Below are 18,535 nucleotides of genomic sequence, written 5' to 3' on the forward strand. Positions count from 1 at the left end.
TATAGTTTACCTTATTTAGTTTCTGCATAATTGATTCTGTCTTAAATAATTGATATATTATTTCCTTAATTATGATTATGTACATTCTATATATTGTATGTTGGAACTCTTTCAAGATCAATAAAACACATTTGTTACAATCCTTACATGGTATCAGCCTAATTTCGATCCTTCCTTACCCTTTCTTCTTTTCTTTTCTTCCCTATGGCTAATACTGATGGTGTTTTTTCCTTTAACACCATGATCCACATGTTAAACATACGTCTCACCTCAACCAATTTCATTCTCTGGCGTCGTCAGCTCCTTCCTCTTCTCAAAGGACAGGCCCTTTATGGTCATATTGATGGCTCAATCACAATTCCTCCTGCAAAATTGCCTGTTGTTGGTGGATCTTTGACGGTTCCTAATCCAACCTTTATTACGTGGAAACAACAAGATCAAAGACTTGTAAGTCTTCTTCAGGCCTCCCTAATTGAAGAGACTCTAGCGGAAGTACTGCACTGTGACACCGCACAACAGATTTGGACTACTCTTGAATCCCTCTACGGTGGTGACTCCAAGCAAAGAGAAATTGAGATCAGAGATCAACTGTTGCACCTTACAAAAGGCTCATCCACTGTTAGGGAGTTTTCCAAAACGTTTCGAGGCTTATGTGATCAACTCAACCTTATGGGTAGACCAGTGGATGATTTAGATAAATTACACTGGTTTATACGGGGTTTAGGTCCCACTTTCACTAGCTTTGGTGCATCTCAATTAGCCATGCGACCACTGCCTGTTTTTCGTGATCTTCTTTCTGTTGCCGAGAGTTTTGAAATGTATTTACATGCCGTTGAATCTACTCCCTCTCAAGCTGCTTTTAATACCACTACTCAACGTTCCTCTCAATCATCCAATACACGTTTTCAATCTGGATCGCGTTCTTTCTCAACTGGCAAAACAGAGCAAATAAGTTTCGACTACTTTTTTCCCTTCCATTTTGAAATCTGTTTTAGAGGAATTTAATATTGTTGCATGTGTAATCATGCATATCCTACACGTTATTGATTCATCTACAATTTTAAGGACTCTTTTTGTTTCCAATTTGGTGTTTCGTAGGTTTGTCTAAGTATTCCTTGTGATTCAAGTAATCAGCAGAGCATTTTTAGAGTCGGGAAATTTCTTTGAGAGGTAAGGGAAGCTAATTTGCTTTTTATATTAGTAGAAAAATGTTTGAAATTTGTCACTTGGTGTGCATGTGATTATATGATTGTTCGTGGTGTGAAATTTAGAAAAATATGAGAAAATGCCTTTATGATGTGTTTTTTAAATTTTGAATGTATGATTGTTGTAAAACTTATATTATGATGAAATGGAGATGTTGTTGAGATAAAACTATGTTATTATTGATAGTTGGAAGGATTCGGGATTTTGAATATAAATTGGAGATTTAAAGTGATGGGTGTTAGCATGTCAAATATTGGATTAGTGGGTTTAAAGAGAATTATGCAGTTTAGTAAAGGTCTTTGGGTCTATTATATTTGATTTAAGTCTTAAAATATTTATAGTATGAATTTGAAATTGAAAAGTAACACTTGAGTGCATTTTATACCATTTTAGAGTGAAATTTGGGGTTTTGAGAGGTGAATTTTAGAAGGAATGATGGTTTAATAGCAGTAACAGTTTGGGGACTGTTTTTGAGTTATTTTAGACTTATTGGAACTTTTAAAACAGTAAAATCTAATATATATTGTAGTAGAGGTCTTGTAAGGGGGTATTTGCATAGTTTTTGGTCAAAAAGAAGGGATTTAGGTAGTGAATTTCTAAGGAAGTAATTATGGGTGGAATTGGTGAATCTAGAGTCCATTATTAAGTCATTTAAAATTGGTTTATGCAGATTTTGCAGTAAAATGGCTGTTAGAAGAATTTGAAACGAGTTTGGGTAGCTTAGAGAGGTTGTTTAGGTTTGGAATGGTAAATTTGAGCTAGAGGGAAGTTTTATGAGGTTTCTTAGTATTTGTAGGGTCCTAGGGAGTAGTAGAAGTTGGGAGAGAAGTGTCAAGGTCAAAGAAAAAGAGGGATTTGATCTGCCATGGCGTTGAGCGCCAGCCTAGGTGCCAGCTCTGGGGTCACAGGACGCTGAGCATCAGTCTGGGCGCTAACTCTCTGGTTGCAGTAGCGTTGAGGGGCCAACAAGCATGTTTTGTTTTTAGTTATTTTAGGTGTTCTCTGATACTTGTTTAGGCTATTTTGATTCTTTTGTGGATAGTTCATGGTTTATTTATGTTTGAATGAAAGGAGTATGAGGTTATCGATATGTGACTAAAATATTGTAAATGAGAATTCCAATGAGGAAATCTCTTGTGAGTAATTTATGTGAGATTAGTATAAATTGTAAGAAGCCAATATAGGATTATCCTGACACTCTAATGATCATCTATGCTCAATTAGAGAGTGATGAGTCATGCGTGAGAAAAGCAGAAGGTCTCAACCTGTGGGTCTTTCTTCATGGTGGTAAAAGGGTTTTAAGGACTAACCCTGTGTGGCAGCTTTGAGTGAGTCAGCTATTTCACCACACAAGTGCAGAACTTTTCATGGCTCGATAGTTATATTATATAATAAAGGATTGGCCAAGTCCGAGTCGCATGTGAATGGGGAAAATATTCTACTAATTATGTGTTTGAAATATTATGTTGCATTTACCATAATATGAATGATTGTTTTACAATTACTTTACTCTTACTTTTGTCTGTGTGTGTTTTCTCTTTTGCTGTGATCACCTTAAAATGGTATGAGTTTAAAAAGGACATCTTTGAGAGTGTTCATCGTATGATTGAGAAAGGAAAGCAACATGATAGATAATCTTTGGTCTGTCAAAAATAGGATTTCTTGTTCTAATAGTCTTAAATTTCTTGTTAGTTTTCATTTATGTATGTCTTCTTTTAGTAGTTTTTATATATTGGAATGTTAAAAATAAGATTCTATAAATAATAACTTTCTAATACTGCAAGATATGAACATTAAAATAAAACAGAATCCGACAAAAGGTTTTGTAAGTATGAAAATTTACTTCTGAAGGTTATTGTAATTAAAGCGTGTTCGTTTACATGTTATGAGAAGATAGAAGATGAAACACACGAAGGTTTTGTAAAATAAAAATGGATAATGATATTTAGACAATATTTTTTTGACAACATTTGAACATTGATTATGTGTCAATATGTGATTGATCAAAAATTATTCCACAATCAATAATAATAATAATTATAAACATTATTGTGGAGTAATTTTTGACCAATCACAGATTGACACGTAATCAATGTTCAAATGTTGTGAAAAAAATATTATCTAAATATCATTATCCAATAAAAATTAATAGTTATTTTCCAATCCACTTATAACTTCTACTTTTATTATTTTTTCTATTAACCTAAAATAAAAAATAGTTTATAAAATATAAAATTACAAATTTAAATAAAAAATACGATGTCAAAAATCATTCTTTTTCGGGCGGATGAAATATCCATAAATATCTTAAATATTATTTAACAAACTTTTATCAAACAATAATTAAGACTAATTAGTGAAACTTTTCTAACAATTTATTATTATTAAACATAGAGTGTTACTAAATTACAACTGCAAAAATTGAAATAAAAATGAATAAAATACAAAGAATGAGAAAAATTGGACCTTCTTTTCTCTTTCCAACGGAGAACTATATAAATACAAAAACACTAAAAACCTAATCATAGAAGACTGACTCTTCAGTCATCTAACTTCTTTGTTGTGTAGCAGAGGTTGATAGAAGAACAAGCAAAGCCAAAATTACACTCAAAATTCCTCTTTCTTCATGTGACCTCGAACAGAACAGAAGGAGTGAAAGAAAACTGCTGTATAACAGAGTTAGTCACACAGCCATAGTATGTACAAGAGTTTGATATTCTGAAGAGTTTCTGTATTTGCTTTTTATTTTTTCTCTTTTTTGATTTAGGAAAGTCAGGAACCAAAGACACCCTAAGATAACACCCACAAGAGGAATGTTGACCAAGCAGTGAGTGCTATGGCTGCAGCACTATATGTCCAAAGTAGTATAACTGAACACTCTTCATTTCCTACATCAAACAGCTGAGCCATGGTACCTGCGTAATGAATGCATTGAATTTTGTCAATGAGAAATCTATAGCATATCAAAGATTCAGAAAAGATACTGTTAAAAGCATGTGTAGGTGACATGAATCTTTGACTTACTGATATTCATAGCCGGTGGCATGGCATACTGCATCACCAGCACATACTGAAACAAAGGATCAACCGGGAGTAAGCCAAAGTTTGCTGCTGCTTTTACAATGAACAGTCCAATCAAAGGTAGCAGGAAAAGTCGGCCTATGATGATGCTGATGAGGGTCAATGGTTTGATAGTAGATGATTTCAAGCCCACTGTAATTTCAAAGCTAAGTCAGTTTTTGGACCATGCAATTGGTTAGTATGCTGTATGATATTTATGGTGGCTAGTTCTTTTATACCTTGAGTGAGGTTACCACCAAGCAAAAGGGTGATGCAAGGAATGGTTCCATTCCTGAAAAACAATGAGTTCAATCAGATAACAGCGTGGTTGTCAAAAAACTAGTACTGCAGAACAATTTGGTTTTGTGAGCAAAGTTACATACCCTAGTAATTGGAGAGAGTCTTGGATGACACGCAGTGGAGCATTGTCTCCGATTATTAGGTTCCTTAGCCATGCAACCGCACCAAAGAGAAAACCAAGAAACTGATAGTGCAAATAAGGAAGTAGGTGAATGTCATATTACATTGAAGTAGTACAAACTACAGACCAAAATCCAGAAAAGAATCTAACAAAGTAAACAGAAAGGGAAGCAGAAGAAAAAGGAAACTCACTGTTGCAATTGCTGGTGGTGACATGAGTTCTTCCAGAAACTGACTAATAACTTCCACTATTCTATGCCATAGCGATTCGGTCTTCTCTGATCCACTGGACTGATGAACTTGGTCTACAGGCTGAGAATTCACATCCCTTTTATTAACTAGTTGTTTTCGAGGATGTTTGATATAGATATGTGCTATATGCATGCTTTGAGCAGGTATGAAATAAATAAGATTATATTAAATGAACTGTGTGGATAATCACTTTCATATAGTTAGATAGATTCTCACATTCTTTATTAAACTAATGCCGAATAAATGTAAACTAGTTTTCATTTTCAAAATCTTCCCTCCTATGCTGAAACAAGTATAGCTATATTAGAGTGCAGGAGTTGTTGGTCTTACAATTTGGTTTTCAGTGTCACCATAATAGGTAGATGTGGGCACTTCTATGGTGTTTTGGATGTCATTATCCTTGAGAAGGAGAGTTTCTGCATTAGCATCAAACTCTTTGTTGGGAACCTTCATGACCTCAGCAGCCTCGAGTGCCTTAAATTTCAATGATCTGCTTCTTATAGTCTGTAAAGTGTAGGTCCAGATGAAGATGCCACCAAGCTACGTACAATTAACAAAACAAGACGAGATAATAAGATACACAAGACAATATGCTATTAGCAAAATTTTAACTGTAAGAAAATAGAGGCCTCACCGCCATAGAGAAAGATGCATAAGAGAGTCCATTACTACGGCAAACATCACGCTCACCAAATGGTCCTCCCTTCTCGTCACAGATAGCAGGGACAATAACAAGAGGAAGGTTCCCCATATTTCCTGATAAAAGAAGCATTCATGAAACAAAAACATTTTAGATGAAGTTCATCTCATAAAATTATTGAGACACGGCTTATAAATTTTACAGTGTATCAAGACATGCATCCATGTTTAAACACAGTCAATTTTTCCACCTTCGGCTTCTCTATTCCTTCAAATTTTACTCTTTCTGAACATACTATGCCATGAAATACCTGATGAACACGCAGCAATAATAAGACCTTCCACTTTCAGATTAGGCTTCAGTAATTTCACAAGTATCCATCCGATGATTCCTCCAATTAAGAAGGTAAGTCCAACGTTAACGGGCATAAACCACCTGCAAAGGTTAGGCCGAAAACAACCAATTAATTAATACATAAAGAATAAGTTACTTATACTCCTCTACTCTCAATCATCAAACATGCACAAAAAAATACACAGTAGTACTGTCGGTGACAAAAATCTGTTACAACATCAAAGTCTGTGTTATAAATTAATGAAGCTTATGTCTCTGTAGTCTGCAGTGCCAATGAGTGAGATTTCTCATCTTCTCTGCCCCTAACAGAGGTTATTATATTCTGACAGAAATAAACAATGCAATATGATCCGTTTCCCTTTTTGAAAATGAGTGAAGAGTTTTAGTAAATTGCTGGCGGAGGCACGAAAAGTGAACGTGGAACAATGTCACTTTTATAAAAATAAGTATATAGATGGATAAAACTGGTAATATATAAGATTGGCTCATCTCTTATACGAAAATTGGTTCATAGAAAAGCTTTGACTGAAATTATAGTTCTTGCATGTTTGACAAAAACTGTTTTCATTCTGATCAGCGTTTCTCTAAAACTGACTCAACATCATACGAAGTATTTGAGAGTTGAAACTAAATCTCTCGGTTCGTACCATGATATCATATCTTCAAGTGAAACACTCTTGGCGAAACTGGAAAATATAAGTGCAGGAGTGAATATAAGGAAGACAATCTGCAAAACAGGGAAAGGAAAACACAAAAAAAAAAAAAAAGGTTACTATTTTGATAAGAACCATGCAGAATCTGCGTTGCATTTGTTTTCTGATAATGGAGGAACATTTTTAACAGGCGAATATTAGCACAATAATGATTACATATATGTTTTACATGACGTGAATATATCTTACCTTGTTCAAAGCTTTCCGGATATCAGGCGAAAGAAGATTATCGAAATACCGAGTTGCCATCAAAGCTCCCAATGCACTGACAAGAAGGACTTGAATAATTGGCATAGAAGCCACCTCCAACAGTTCCACAAAACCCATCTTCCTTTGATGTTCTTGTGCTGATCTACTTCTTTTCTTTGCTAAATATTACTACTGGACTCTTTTTTTCAGCTTTATTTCCCCCTATATAAACAAGAAAGCACAGCCATGAGTCATTCGAATCCAGAACCAGAAAAAGAAAGTGATAAAGTGTCACAGTAACCAATGATTGACTAGTGTTTTCAAGTGGGGTCACAGCCAATTGGTGAGTATCATATTCAATATATTTACTGGACTAACTGAGTTTAGTTTCGAAAACTGCAACTGGCCGTGGTTTATCACTAAATCAGTTTTTAATTATTTCAAATCAGCTAGAAGTTCCTAAAGACAAAGCCAGAGATCACGACAGAATCCTCAAATTCGTCGGAGTAGGTGGTGCAGTGTTACGTTAGGCGTTGATTCCTGAGACAACAGGGTTTCTGAAATCAAATGAATCCTTTTATACGGACGTATAACGTTGACAGATTCCTCTCCAACTTGAGTACTTCTTAAACATGCACAGAAAGAAGCTGTAAAGTCCACTTTATAAAGTGGCATTAACAAACATACAAGTCCCACACTTCTAAATTTTACACCACGCGATTTCATAGTAATTTATTTATACCAACATGATAGAACTTCCTAATTTGTGTTCAATAATTATTTTGGTAATTGCTTATTAAATTTTTAAACATACAGTTCATTTTTTAGAATGTTTCTAAAATTTTGGCACGTTAATCAATTTCCAGATCTACCTCCCCCAAGTGATGGTTTTGTTCTGTGTTTGGCCTTCACGTTCAAACTTCAGCCCACTACTGCCCACCACTACTTACTGCAGTTTTATGTCAAAAGGTGAATGATTGATGGCAACACAACAAAATACTAAACCCAAAATCTATTTTAAAAATAATTTTAATTTTTTAATTTATTTATAGATGGGATCACATCCCGAAAAGCAAAAAAAGAAAAGGTTGATTTTGCCTCCATCCAAAAAAGACAAGATGTGTTTTTTTAATTAGTTATGAATCAATATATTAGGGTTTCATATGATTATAAATTTAATAAATCTTCTATAAAACACTAAGACATGAATGCATGGAAGGGTGAGATTTTTACAATGCTTTTTAATTAGTTTTCTGAATAAAATAACAAATTTTCCTTAAACTAGATCTGATATATATATATATATATATATATATATATATACACACGATGGCACTTAATCAAATATACAAAAATGCTGAGTCATTAGATGTGGTGTCAAAAGAAAATACGTGGTGCAAAATACATCTAATAAAGCTTATAAAACTGTTTAAGCAAACATGTTTTCTTAGACACCACGTGGCAGCAAAGTTGTAGTTGTAAAATTGAAATATAACTCTATCAGAAGATCAAAGAAACTTCTGCTACAATTCTATCATCAGAGGCTTCGTATGTATATACAGAATTTTCAATACCTACTTTCTTTATACAGCGTGGCCTCCAAAGTATACTTTTGCTGTTATTTTGATAATAAAAAATAATGATGGTTTTTAAAAGTGGAGAGTCTATTTATTATTTCTGTTTATTCTATTAATTTCTATTGGACAACTTAAAACTTCTTATTCATAGAAGTATACGTAAAAAAAATTAGGTATATTTTTTTTATATTTCCAATTGTTTTTTCTTAATTATAGAGTTTTAATAATGAGTAAGAGTATCATAACATAAAATACAGGAGTAAAATATTATATAAGTATAAATTTTTATATATTTTGAAGAAAGAAGATAATAAAAAGTAAAAGAAAAAAAAAAAAACAGTATCAAAAAAATATAAAAAAGCTTAAAGGTGTAAAAAAGAATCGTTCTTTTTTTCTTTAATGATATCAGTGGCAATCTGATGAAAATCTGCATAATATCCTAAACAAATATGAACAACACTAAAGTACATAACAAACAGTATCGAGAAGGCTATTATTCTACATACGTACATTTATACGTATATTGACACATGCATATAGGTAAAAATGCCGTCCCCAAAATAAGAACATCTCAGCAGGCAAAACGTTTCCGACGAAACGGATTATCTTTTACGTATATACCATGATTACAGAAAGCATCTGAAAAAGAAAAGCTAGGCTTTGAAACTGAGAAGGGAAAAGAAATAAATTAAGATTTCTAACAGTGATTAATGTATATGAAACGAAAACATGCTTTGTAAATGGAAAATTACAGTTGAAATGAATGAAGAAAGAAGAAAGAAGAAATGGAAACCTGGATTCGCAGAAATGTTCTGCGAAAGAACTGCTACGAAGAAGTGAGTTGGAAGGAGAGAGAAGACAGTTGCCGCAGAAGAATGAGTTTCGTTTATATATATATATATATATATATATATATATATATATATATATATATATAGTGAGAGAGAGAGAGAGAGAGAGAAAGAGAGATTGTTCTCTCTCTCCTCCAAGTTTGACCAAGGTTGAGGAGTCAATAAGCAAAATAGGTGCAAGTTCAATGTTATTCTATGAATTATTTTGGGGACACTGGAAATGTACACGTAGGCTTAAGTCATTTTCTTTTATTATTTATTTGTTTCCATAAAAAAGAAATTACACTTTTATTAATATATTAATTATTTTAGAATTTACCAAGTATATTAGAACTCAGACTATGTATATGGTAAGCTTTTCTTTCCTTTCATTTTATGCTACCTGCCAATTAATAATTATTATTTGTGTTAATTAAGATTACTTTATCTAATCTAATCATATCAACCTACCCAAGTAAGACCTCTAACCATATTACTATTTTCTTACTTTTTTGCTAATTGATTTGAATTGAGTTGTCAAGATGACAATGGATCGCATCGGTTTTCAATAATGTTTATCCAATATTTCATCTCTAACAAAAAAAGAAAATTATTAATTATTTACTTTGTTATTTAAAATTATTTATTAATATTTTAAAATCCGCTGATATATGTAAATACTCCAAATATATTAAAAAATGATATTTTATAAAATTTTAAAATAAAATTACAATATAAATTAAAATTTAATTTAGTAAAATATAAATTAATTTGAATTTTAATTAAATTAAATTTAATAAAATATAAACTAAACTTTAATTTTTAGATGATAATACTAACAAATATAGATAATATGATAGTTACACCAATTCATAAATAAACAGATATTAAAATAATAATTATTCATAATTAATAAATATTTTATAATATTAATTATTCGGATCAAATTTTATCTATAAATATCTACTATGTTGTCGAATGAAATTAACTTAAAAGTGTTTGTGAAAAATATGTATATTTTTCCTATTGTTTATAATAATATTTTACTTAAGGAAATTAAACATTTATTTCTTTTTTAGTTTCATTTAACTTATGATTGCTTTTGTTCAAGACCGAGTCCTTATTAGCTTCCGTATTCAACCTAACTTGCTATCTAATAAATACAACTTTTAAGAAAAAAATAAAATAAAAATAGCTTAAAATGAGAATCACAACATTCAGCTGGTATTATATTATTGAGCAACCAAACTTTGCTACGTTATAATCAAGCTCATCACATGGATTTTCAAGAGAAAACTTTATTAGAGCATAAAAGAAAATCTTTTTTTATATAACAACTTTCAGAAGAAAATAAAACAAGTATTTTAGGTTAAAATATAAATTAAAAAACAAAAATCCATAAAAGTTACATTAGATAAATTTTATATATAAATTAATATTATTCTATAAACAAACTTAAGAGTTCCTTGAACAATTTAAGGTTAAATAAGTCTTTTTGATCTTTAAAATTTGGGTTAAATATGTTTTTAGTCACTGTACTTTGGAGCGATTTTGGTTTTAAGTCCATTTTCAAACTATGGTACAATTTAGTCCTTCAACTTTAGAAAACTTTGGTTTTAGTCTTTTTTACCAATTTTTTTTAACTTTATTTGTTGTTTCAAACGCGTTTCTCAATTAACATTGAAGCAAAAATGTGTCAAATAGTGTAAACAATCCAAATGATATAATGAAACGTGTTTGAAACAACAAATAAAGTTAAAAAATTTTGGTAAAAAAGACTAAAATCAGAGTTTTCTAAAGTTGAAGGACTAAATTGTACCATAGCTTGAAAATGGACTAAAACCAAAATCACTCCCAAATATAGGGACTAAAAACGTATTTAACCCTTAAAATTTTCTCTTATTAAAATTGACATATTTAAAATATTTTAGTATTCAACATTTAGTAATTGTGTTTAACTTGTTGAATAAAATAATTTCGTCATTTTCTGCATTAACATATAATTAAGGATATATATTTATATAGCATAACATTGTCAAAATTAACATTTTAACAGTATTAAAAATTTAAAGTAATAAAGTAACTAGAATCAACATATTTATGAAATGTTGGATATAAAAGATACTGATTTTCTTTTTTAAGATATGAATACAAATCAATTTTGAAGTTGGCAACAACTTATTTAGACATTAATGAATGATTCTTTATAGTAGGTGATACGATATCTAATAAATAATAAATGTATTAGTAATTAGAATATTTTGTTAAATATGATTAATTAAATATAATGTTTGTTTTCCACGAGAAGTTATGAAAAGTATTTTATATAAAGAAGAAAATTTGGAATGAAGAGGAAGACTTGCATGTGTTTTGGCATAATTTTGTCGGTATTAGGATGTTTCAGTGTATCTGTCAGCATCTTCCTTCCAATAAGTGAGGTTGCTGTTTGGTGATTGGGTTTTCCTAATTTAATTCTTTTTTTCAGTAAATATTGATGGCCGTTGACATTGCTTCATCAACTTGTTCTCTTTCAATCTTATGCTCACGGATTCCTTCAAGATCCAAGTCTTTCATCAACATCATATTTCTTTTTTCTAATTTTTTTTTCTTTAAAATATCTACAAATTTTTTATATTACTGGATCTCACTTCTACGCACCTATAATAATCAAATAAGAAAAAGTAAGACTCACCACACTGGATGATTTTTAGTTTAGTATATTTTCCAAAAAAAAAAATTAATATATTTTTAATTTTTAAACTTTCACGTTGAATTAAAATTTATTTTTATATAAAATTTTGATAGATTTCAATCTTTAAATTTAAAAAATAAATGAATATATTTCTCTTTAAATCAATTATTTTAATGTTTTTTTACGTGTTAAACACATTTTTCAATTGATATTGAAACGGAAATGTGTCAAACAATATTAACATAAAACATGTTCGACAATATAAAAAAAAGTTTATATATATATATATATATATATATATATATATATATATATATATATATATATGAAGAAAATAATTAGTAAATTAATTTTAGTAAGAATTGCACACATGTCACCAAACAATCACCTTAAAGCATTCTTAGAAAGATCAAACAACAAATACAGTTCTAAAGAATTCGCTATCAAAAATAGATTATTATATGTGTATTGGCTGATACATATTAATTACATTACCCCAAATCGTTCACCCATACTAGAAGGAAATTGTTTTATGCTAATCAAATTAATCATCCATATAAGTTAAATAGGTCAGTAATTATGTTTAACAGAATTAGATTATGATTAAACCAATCTTAATTAGAAATCTACTAAGAAATGTATAACTATAAGTCAAAAATATGATTATTAGAATTTTTGTCACATATTTATTATAACATTAACTATTAAACTGATTGAACAGTGAACTTAAACATCATTATATCTCCCGTAGGTACACCCAATCAATTTGAGTATCCAATCATTAAAAATAAAAATTGAAAAGTGAAAGAAATTATTTAAAATAAACACTCAATTCCATGGACTTTAAAACTATACATATCAAACTCTATTAATAATGGACATGGACTTAAATATATATAAAATTTTATAGAAAAAGATCAGTAATCTAAAAAGTTTAATGTTATGTTAAGGTAGTATAACCCGGTGTTTTGGAGACAAATTTTCTTGTTGGGTTATCATTGATGGTATATCATGAAATCGAAGGGCGTTTCTTATTCATTTTTATACTTTCTTCCAGCAGTATAATTCCATATATATTTGAAAATTTCAATTTTATCCTTTTTTTTTATCACTTTGAGTTTCAGAGTGTATAATTTGAAATAATTCAAATTCTACAAGATAGAGTACAAATTTTATATTTCCGATTATGTAATTTGGATGAAAAAAAAAACATTCTACTTCTACAATTTGAAACAAAATTTTGTATTTTAAATTGTTGAATCTGTAATGTATTCTTTATTTTGTATTTTAAATTATATAATTAAATTGTAAAGTTCAGAATATAAAATGAAAAATACATTTTAAATTATACAATTTAGAATGTATGTCTCATAAGAAAAAAATGAAGACTAAGGGAGAGGTGGTTGTGCCATTGGAGAAGAGGATTGTGAGAGAGGAGATAATAGGGGTAAAATGATCTTTTTACTTCACCTATGGAAGTGCAAGGAGAAAACTATGGAGGTGCAAGAAAAAACTATAGACATGCAGGAAAATCTAAGTGCTAATATTCCTTTAATAATGTAGTTTTTCAGCTGTTTGTAAATGTTTTAAATGGATTGGAATACTCCTAAGTTAATATATTTTTTATTTATATGTATTTTTCTGATAAAGAAATTCACAGACACATATATAACTCATTACTTTTTTCATTCTTTTATTTTTTATAACAAAATACTGACATAGATTGATATATAGGATTCCATGAGACAAATATTTCTATGAAATTTGAGAAAAAAAATCATAAATAAAATTAATTTATATATAATTTAATTTGTATGAAAAGTCTGCATATTACTTTTTTAAAATCTTATTTTCAGTTCGTGTGTATCTTAATTTTAACTAATGAAAAACTATTTTATTTTTCTTGTATTTCTTAAAAGTGTATATAAAAATTTTCATTGGATTATGAAAAAAGCATTTAAAAGACTGCATATTAGTTTCATAAAAATTCCCATAGATACTGTCAAATGGTCATGAGTGATGCAGACAAGCATTTAAACGTCGTATTTGTTTGGGACAATGTTATTGGTGACTATAAAAGAAGAAAATCATAGTCATCATATTCTTTCAAGTGTTAGATTCATGAATACAAGGTTATCTGCTTCAAATGTTAGTAACATTACAAGTTTCCGACCAAAATGAATTATTGGTATAAATTTGTCAATGTCACACAACAACCTGATATGAACATAATGATAAATCCAAGATTCTGGCATATCCATCCAATAAATACGTTTGCTATAATCAACTTGTGACAACTGCATACATTAATATATTCAATTATGAAAAAGCAAGTTATGGTCATCAACTTCACAACCACAATCTGTTTATACTTTATAATTCTTATTTCTCTCACAATAAACAAAAGTTTCCACTAGATATATCCTATACGTAAACAACCAACCATTATAAGATGAAATAGTTAAATGAGATAACCAAATTTAACTCCTAAAACTTAAAACCAATAACCAAAGTTCATATTTTCTTGACTAAGAAAAGGAGAGATGATGATATTTTGAGCTCAAATATCATCAAATGATTTCATTGTAGTGAAGCTTCCATTTCCTCTGAGCTCAATGCCAATTCATCTGGGTCTTCCTTTGGGACTACGTCTGGCCTCAACTGTGCAGAAACACCATCTATGGCAGAATTCAGCTGCGCTATTTTCTCAGTCAGCACCTTGCGAGTCTTCTGTTTTCATCACTCACAAAAGAAAAAAACAGTAATTTAACTATATTAGTTTGTAAGACCAAAAGACAAGTTAATAGATAAGTACAATTGTCACAGGTTCTTTTTCATCAACAAATGCATATCAATCAATAATGATATATCATGTCACTCTTTTTAAGGAAAAACTATCCAACCACACACCATAAACTCTCAGATATGTTAGTGAGTCACTTTCTTCCCCAAAAGATGTTTCACACTCCACAGCCACTATAGAAACACTTACATTGTATCTCAGAAATGCACATCCCTCGCCCCCCATCTTTTTCCCTGATGTGGTTTCATAGTTACTTTTAGTTTCTGATATATTTCATAATTTATAAGGATTTACCTTCACTGCCTGCATAATACAAATATATCAATGTAAATAAGTTATATCAACAATGAATTTAGCTTATTATATTGTGCTTTTTATGTCAATGTGATAGTTTTAATAATACTTATTTATGTGTAAGTATTGTCCTCGGTCATGCAGATTTTCTGATTTCATCACAACTCATTTTGGGTCATTGGTTTCAGTTGTTGGATAAACTCGTGAGCCTATACAAGGCACTAATTTTTGGTAATGTTTTTCCTTTTTAATTTTTGTATTGACGGTGGGGGGGAGTGAATTTAGTATAATAAATATAACTAGGTTCTTCCTTTTCAATAAACATTCAGACACACTCAATGAGAAAAATGTTCAACTTTCAAGTTAAGAGTAACCGCAGTGAAATTTGCTGACCTCTAAAGCTTTATCTTCATCGTACACAAATTTTGGAAGTTTCCTCATCAAGTCTTTACGGTCTGCTCCAGCTATTGCCCTGCTTATCTGCAAAGTTAATATCACAGAAGTCAAAGATAATCTCTATCCTGACCTTACATTCAGTAAACAATCTTTCAAGTAAAAAAATCGACACATATCAGACCATTGCAAAAAATTGTTGAAAAGCATCATAGATTTGATGATTTCAAAGAAAGCTGACATAAATAGATGCACATTGAAATTTGATACACCTATTAATAATGAAGGGTACTATCTTGCAACTTTACAAGAAAAGAATGATGGAAATTAACTAATACAGAATTCAATGTGTAAATGATTTGTTACTATTATATTCGCATCAGATTTGAGCAAAACTAAACTTTGACCTAAGTAAAGTACATTCTTCACGAGTTAAGTAGACAATATTACACTATATGGATAATGAGACACCTGCTGTAAATGATACATCAAAAGAAATAAGAAGAGTTAAAAAGGGAAAAAGTTGGTTCTGCAGACATACCTGAGGTGCATAAATACAACCCAATGCTCCAACAATTAGTCCTCCCAATACAAAACCACCAACAAAAATACTTCCACTCATTGATCTTCCACCATCACCACTGTTCTAGCAGAGAGATTAGAAACACTATAAAGTTACACAATGCCAAAAGGTATACCAGCTTGTTTAAATTATGCTCAAGCCAATATTTTAGACAACCAAATGAGTTAAACGTAAGGTACAGTTGATGATCACAGCACTGTTTAACTAGAAACACAAAATGAAACAACGAGAATAGCTGGAGCTTAATAATATTTGTGATGCCCGATAAAGTCAACTGCTTTTACTATTTGTGGTTTTTACTTGGTTCATTATTCTGTTAGCTAAGGACGAGAAAATAGGAGTCAGATTCTTTTTATCAATTAGTCCATCCATGATAAGGTGGCTCAGATATTGTTTTCTGCTTATGTACTGTGGGTTATTAAGACAACTGCCGTACTTTTTCAGTATTTAGAAATAGCATTCTCTTTGAAAATCTGCATGTCAGTTGTTTTATTTTAACATCCCAAATCATACTCTAAATTTATACCAAACAGTCATGTAACTCCAACCCCAGAGAAAGAATGCACAAGAAGGTTAACTCATCGTACCCAGCTCGAATAACAAGTGGCTGGTTACGTGATGCTTTAGCTCTGAAAGAGGAGCCAGGAAATTGTTCACCAGAGCTGATTTTCAAGAAGCATTTGTCCATCGGCATCAATGAGGAACCTGACATTAATCTGAGTATTAGATTACTGGAAAATCATTAAAAAGGGGGTGTTGTTGGATATGTTTAACTTTAATAAGTTACCACTATAATTACAGTAGCAAGGATCAAACACCATTCTTTATTCCATGAATTTTGCTTAAAGGTATTTTCATTAAGATATTTGTCACACGTACAGATATATAAAAATCTCTGAAACCTGTAATGATAAAAAGACCCATAAACCTTTCCCAACACTGCATCCCCTGGCATCACAATTATGTTCTCCAAAAGTATATTAACATGTAAACAGACTTCAACACAATTACAAAAGGCAAAATAAAACAAAGAGCAAATATAAACCGATCTATGAAAGAGGTTACTTGTATTTTTTGGTCTTCGAAGATTTTCTTATGCACAAATTGGTAAAACCTTGGCTTGCTAAAAAGTTCACTCTATCAATGTCCTATAAACTTTCTAACAAGTTCACATCTTTGGGGATAATTTCTACTTATGGAAACTTTTGGGGACCAGACAGCACATCATACAATAGCATGTTTTGCAGACGAATTATATATTTCTCTAAAACAAAACATAAAAGAAGAAGGCAGCATGCATGTATCATCCACCTCCTCGAAATGAAATATATTTTCAGTATGCTATAGTAGGTTAGAATGAAAAAATTGGCAATGTACATTGGCAATATACACAATAATAAAGTTTAGTTCACATTCTCATCTTCCACAATTTCATTTCACCCCAAAACAAACATAGACTAACGAAACAGGAATCTCTCAACACAATCCAACTAAATGAATCTAATCAAACTTCCCCATTATCTTGGAACCAAACACCAAAGTCACACACAACTAAAACCATTCCCAAAACAATTATCTCCTCCATTTTCATTAAAAAAAAAAAAAAACAGGGACTAACGGAATATCCGAGAATTACAAAATACACAGGCGCACATAAATAAAAGCGGCAAACTTGACATAGTGAACAACCTCAGAAAAATCTAAAGGAAAACAGCGGAAAGTGCAACTGAGAAAAAAAATTGCAAGAAAAAAGGGAACAGCTTTTTCAGTTTAGAGTGGTGCCCTTTTTGGTATGGAAATGGTAATGATGAGAGTGATGGAAGTGATCACCTGAGAGAAAGTGGGTCTTAGGATTCTTGGGCAAAGCGATGAAGCTTGATAGAGTAGCCATTTCTGCAAAGCCAAAATAAAACTCTGATTTTCTTTCTTCCCTCCTTTCCTCTGTTAGTGTTGATTTGCTTGTCGTAGAAACCAATAGAGACAACAACAGATCCTACTACTTCTAGTGTTGCACTTCGATAATGTCGCTAGATCTCGTTTTACTTTCGTTATTAACAAAGACCGTTAAAGAAGTTGGGCTTTGGGCTCGTTTCTCTCTGCCATGGCCCATTAGTTTACTTTTATTCTGTTTTATGGACTTCTATCTTTTTTGTCTCTGTTAAACTAATATTTACATTTCAAATTTTATGCAAATAAAATATGAAAAAATAATGTTTTTCCTTAAAAAAATTCAAAATTAACTTATGCCAATTATAAAAATTATATTTTATTAATTTATTTCAAAATATCATTTTACCCTATACATAGCTTTCGTTTAGTTTATATTTTTTTTATTTTTATTTTTAGAGTATTTATAGAAAATTGGTTAAATATAACCTTAATTAAATAAGAAAAGAAGAGAGTATTTCTATCTACTTCAAACCAAATCAAATCATCTTCTTGACTACAATAACACGGTATTGTTCTGAAAATACCATTCAAAACCTAATTACTTATTTGTTTTATTTACATTGGTGAATTAACGGATAA

General features: G+C 30.6%; 2 protein-coding genes across 4 annotated transcripts; both read right to left on the minus strand.

Moving 5' to 3' along the window:
• Positions 1–3,563: 3,563 nt before the first annotated feature.
• LOC106777110 (protein PIN-LIKES 7) lies at positions 3,564–9,291 on the minus strand. 2 transcript variants are annotated; one of them, XM_022775866.1, is made up of 12 exons: positions 9,205–9,289; positions 8,922–9,050; positions 6,835–7,056; positions 6,580–6,659; positions 5,889–6,013; positions 5,573–5,694; positions 5,269–5,478; positions 4,879–4,998; positions 4,650–4,750; positions 4,506–4,558; positions 4,231–4,419; positions 3,564–4,121 (listed from the first exon to the last, which is right to left on the minus strand). In XM_022775866.1, the coding sequence occupies exons 3-12, from the start codon at positions 6,970–6,972 to the stop codon at positions 3,997–3,999; spliced, it is 1,263 nt and encodes a 420-aa protein (XP_022631587.1). In that variant the 5' UTR covers positions 6,973–7,056; positions 8,922–9,050; positions 9,205–9,289; the 3' UTR covers positions 3,564–3,996. The 2 variants fall into 2 exon arrangements, with proteins under 2 accessions (XP_022631587.1, XP_014520121.1); XM_014664635.2 differs by lacking the exon at positions 8,922–9,050 and having other exon boundaries at positions 9,205–9,291.
• A 4,898-nt stretch (positions 9,292–14,189) lies between these two features.
• On the minus strand, positions 14,190–18,036 carry LOC106777128. 2 transcript variants are annotated; one of them, XM_014664655.2, is made up of 6 exons: positions 17,837–18,036; positions 16,594–16,711; positions 15,965–16,064; positions 15,424–15,510; positions 15,031–15,039; positions 14,190–14,663 (listed from the first exon to the last, which is right to left on the minus strand). In XM_014664655.2, the coding sequence occupies exons 1-6, from the start codon at positions 17,895–17,897 to the stop codon at positions 14,514–14,516; spliced, it is 525 nt and encodes a 174-aa protein (XP_014520141.1). In that variant the 5' UTR covers positions 17,898–18,036; the 3' UTR covers positions 14,190–14,513. The 2 variants fall into 2 exon arrangements, with proteins under 2 accessions (XP_014520141.1, XP_014520142.1); XM_014664656.2 differs by lacking the exon at positions 15,031–15,039 and having other exon boundaries at positions 17,837–18,034.
• Between the last annotated feature and the right edge of the window lie 499 nt (positions 18,037–18,535).

The sequence above is a fragment of the Vigna radiata genome, chromosome 11 (genome assembly GCF_000741045.1).
Source record: "Vigna radiata var. radiata cultivar VC1973A chromosome 11, Vradiata_ver6, whole genome shotgun sequence".
Lineage (NCBI taxonomy): Eukaryota > Viridiplantae > Streptophyta > Magnoliopsida > Fabales > Fabaceae > Vigna > Vigna radiata.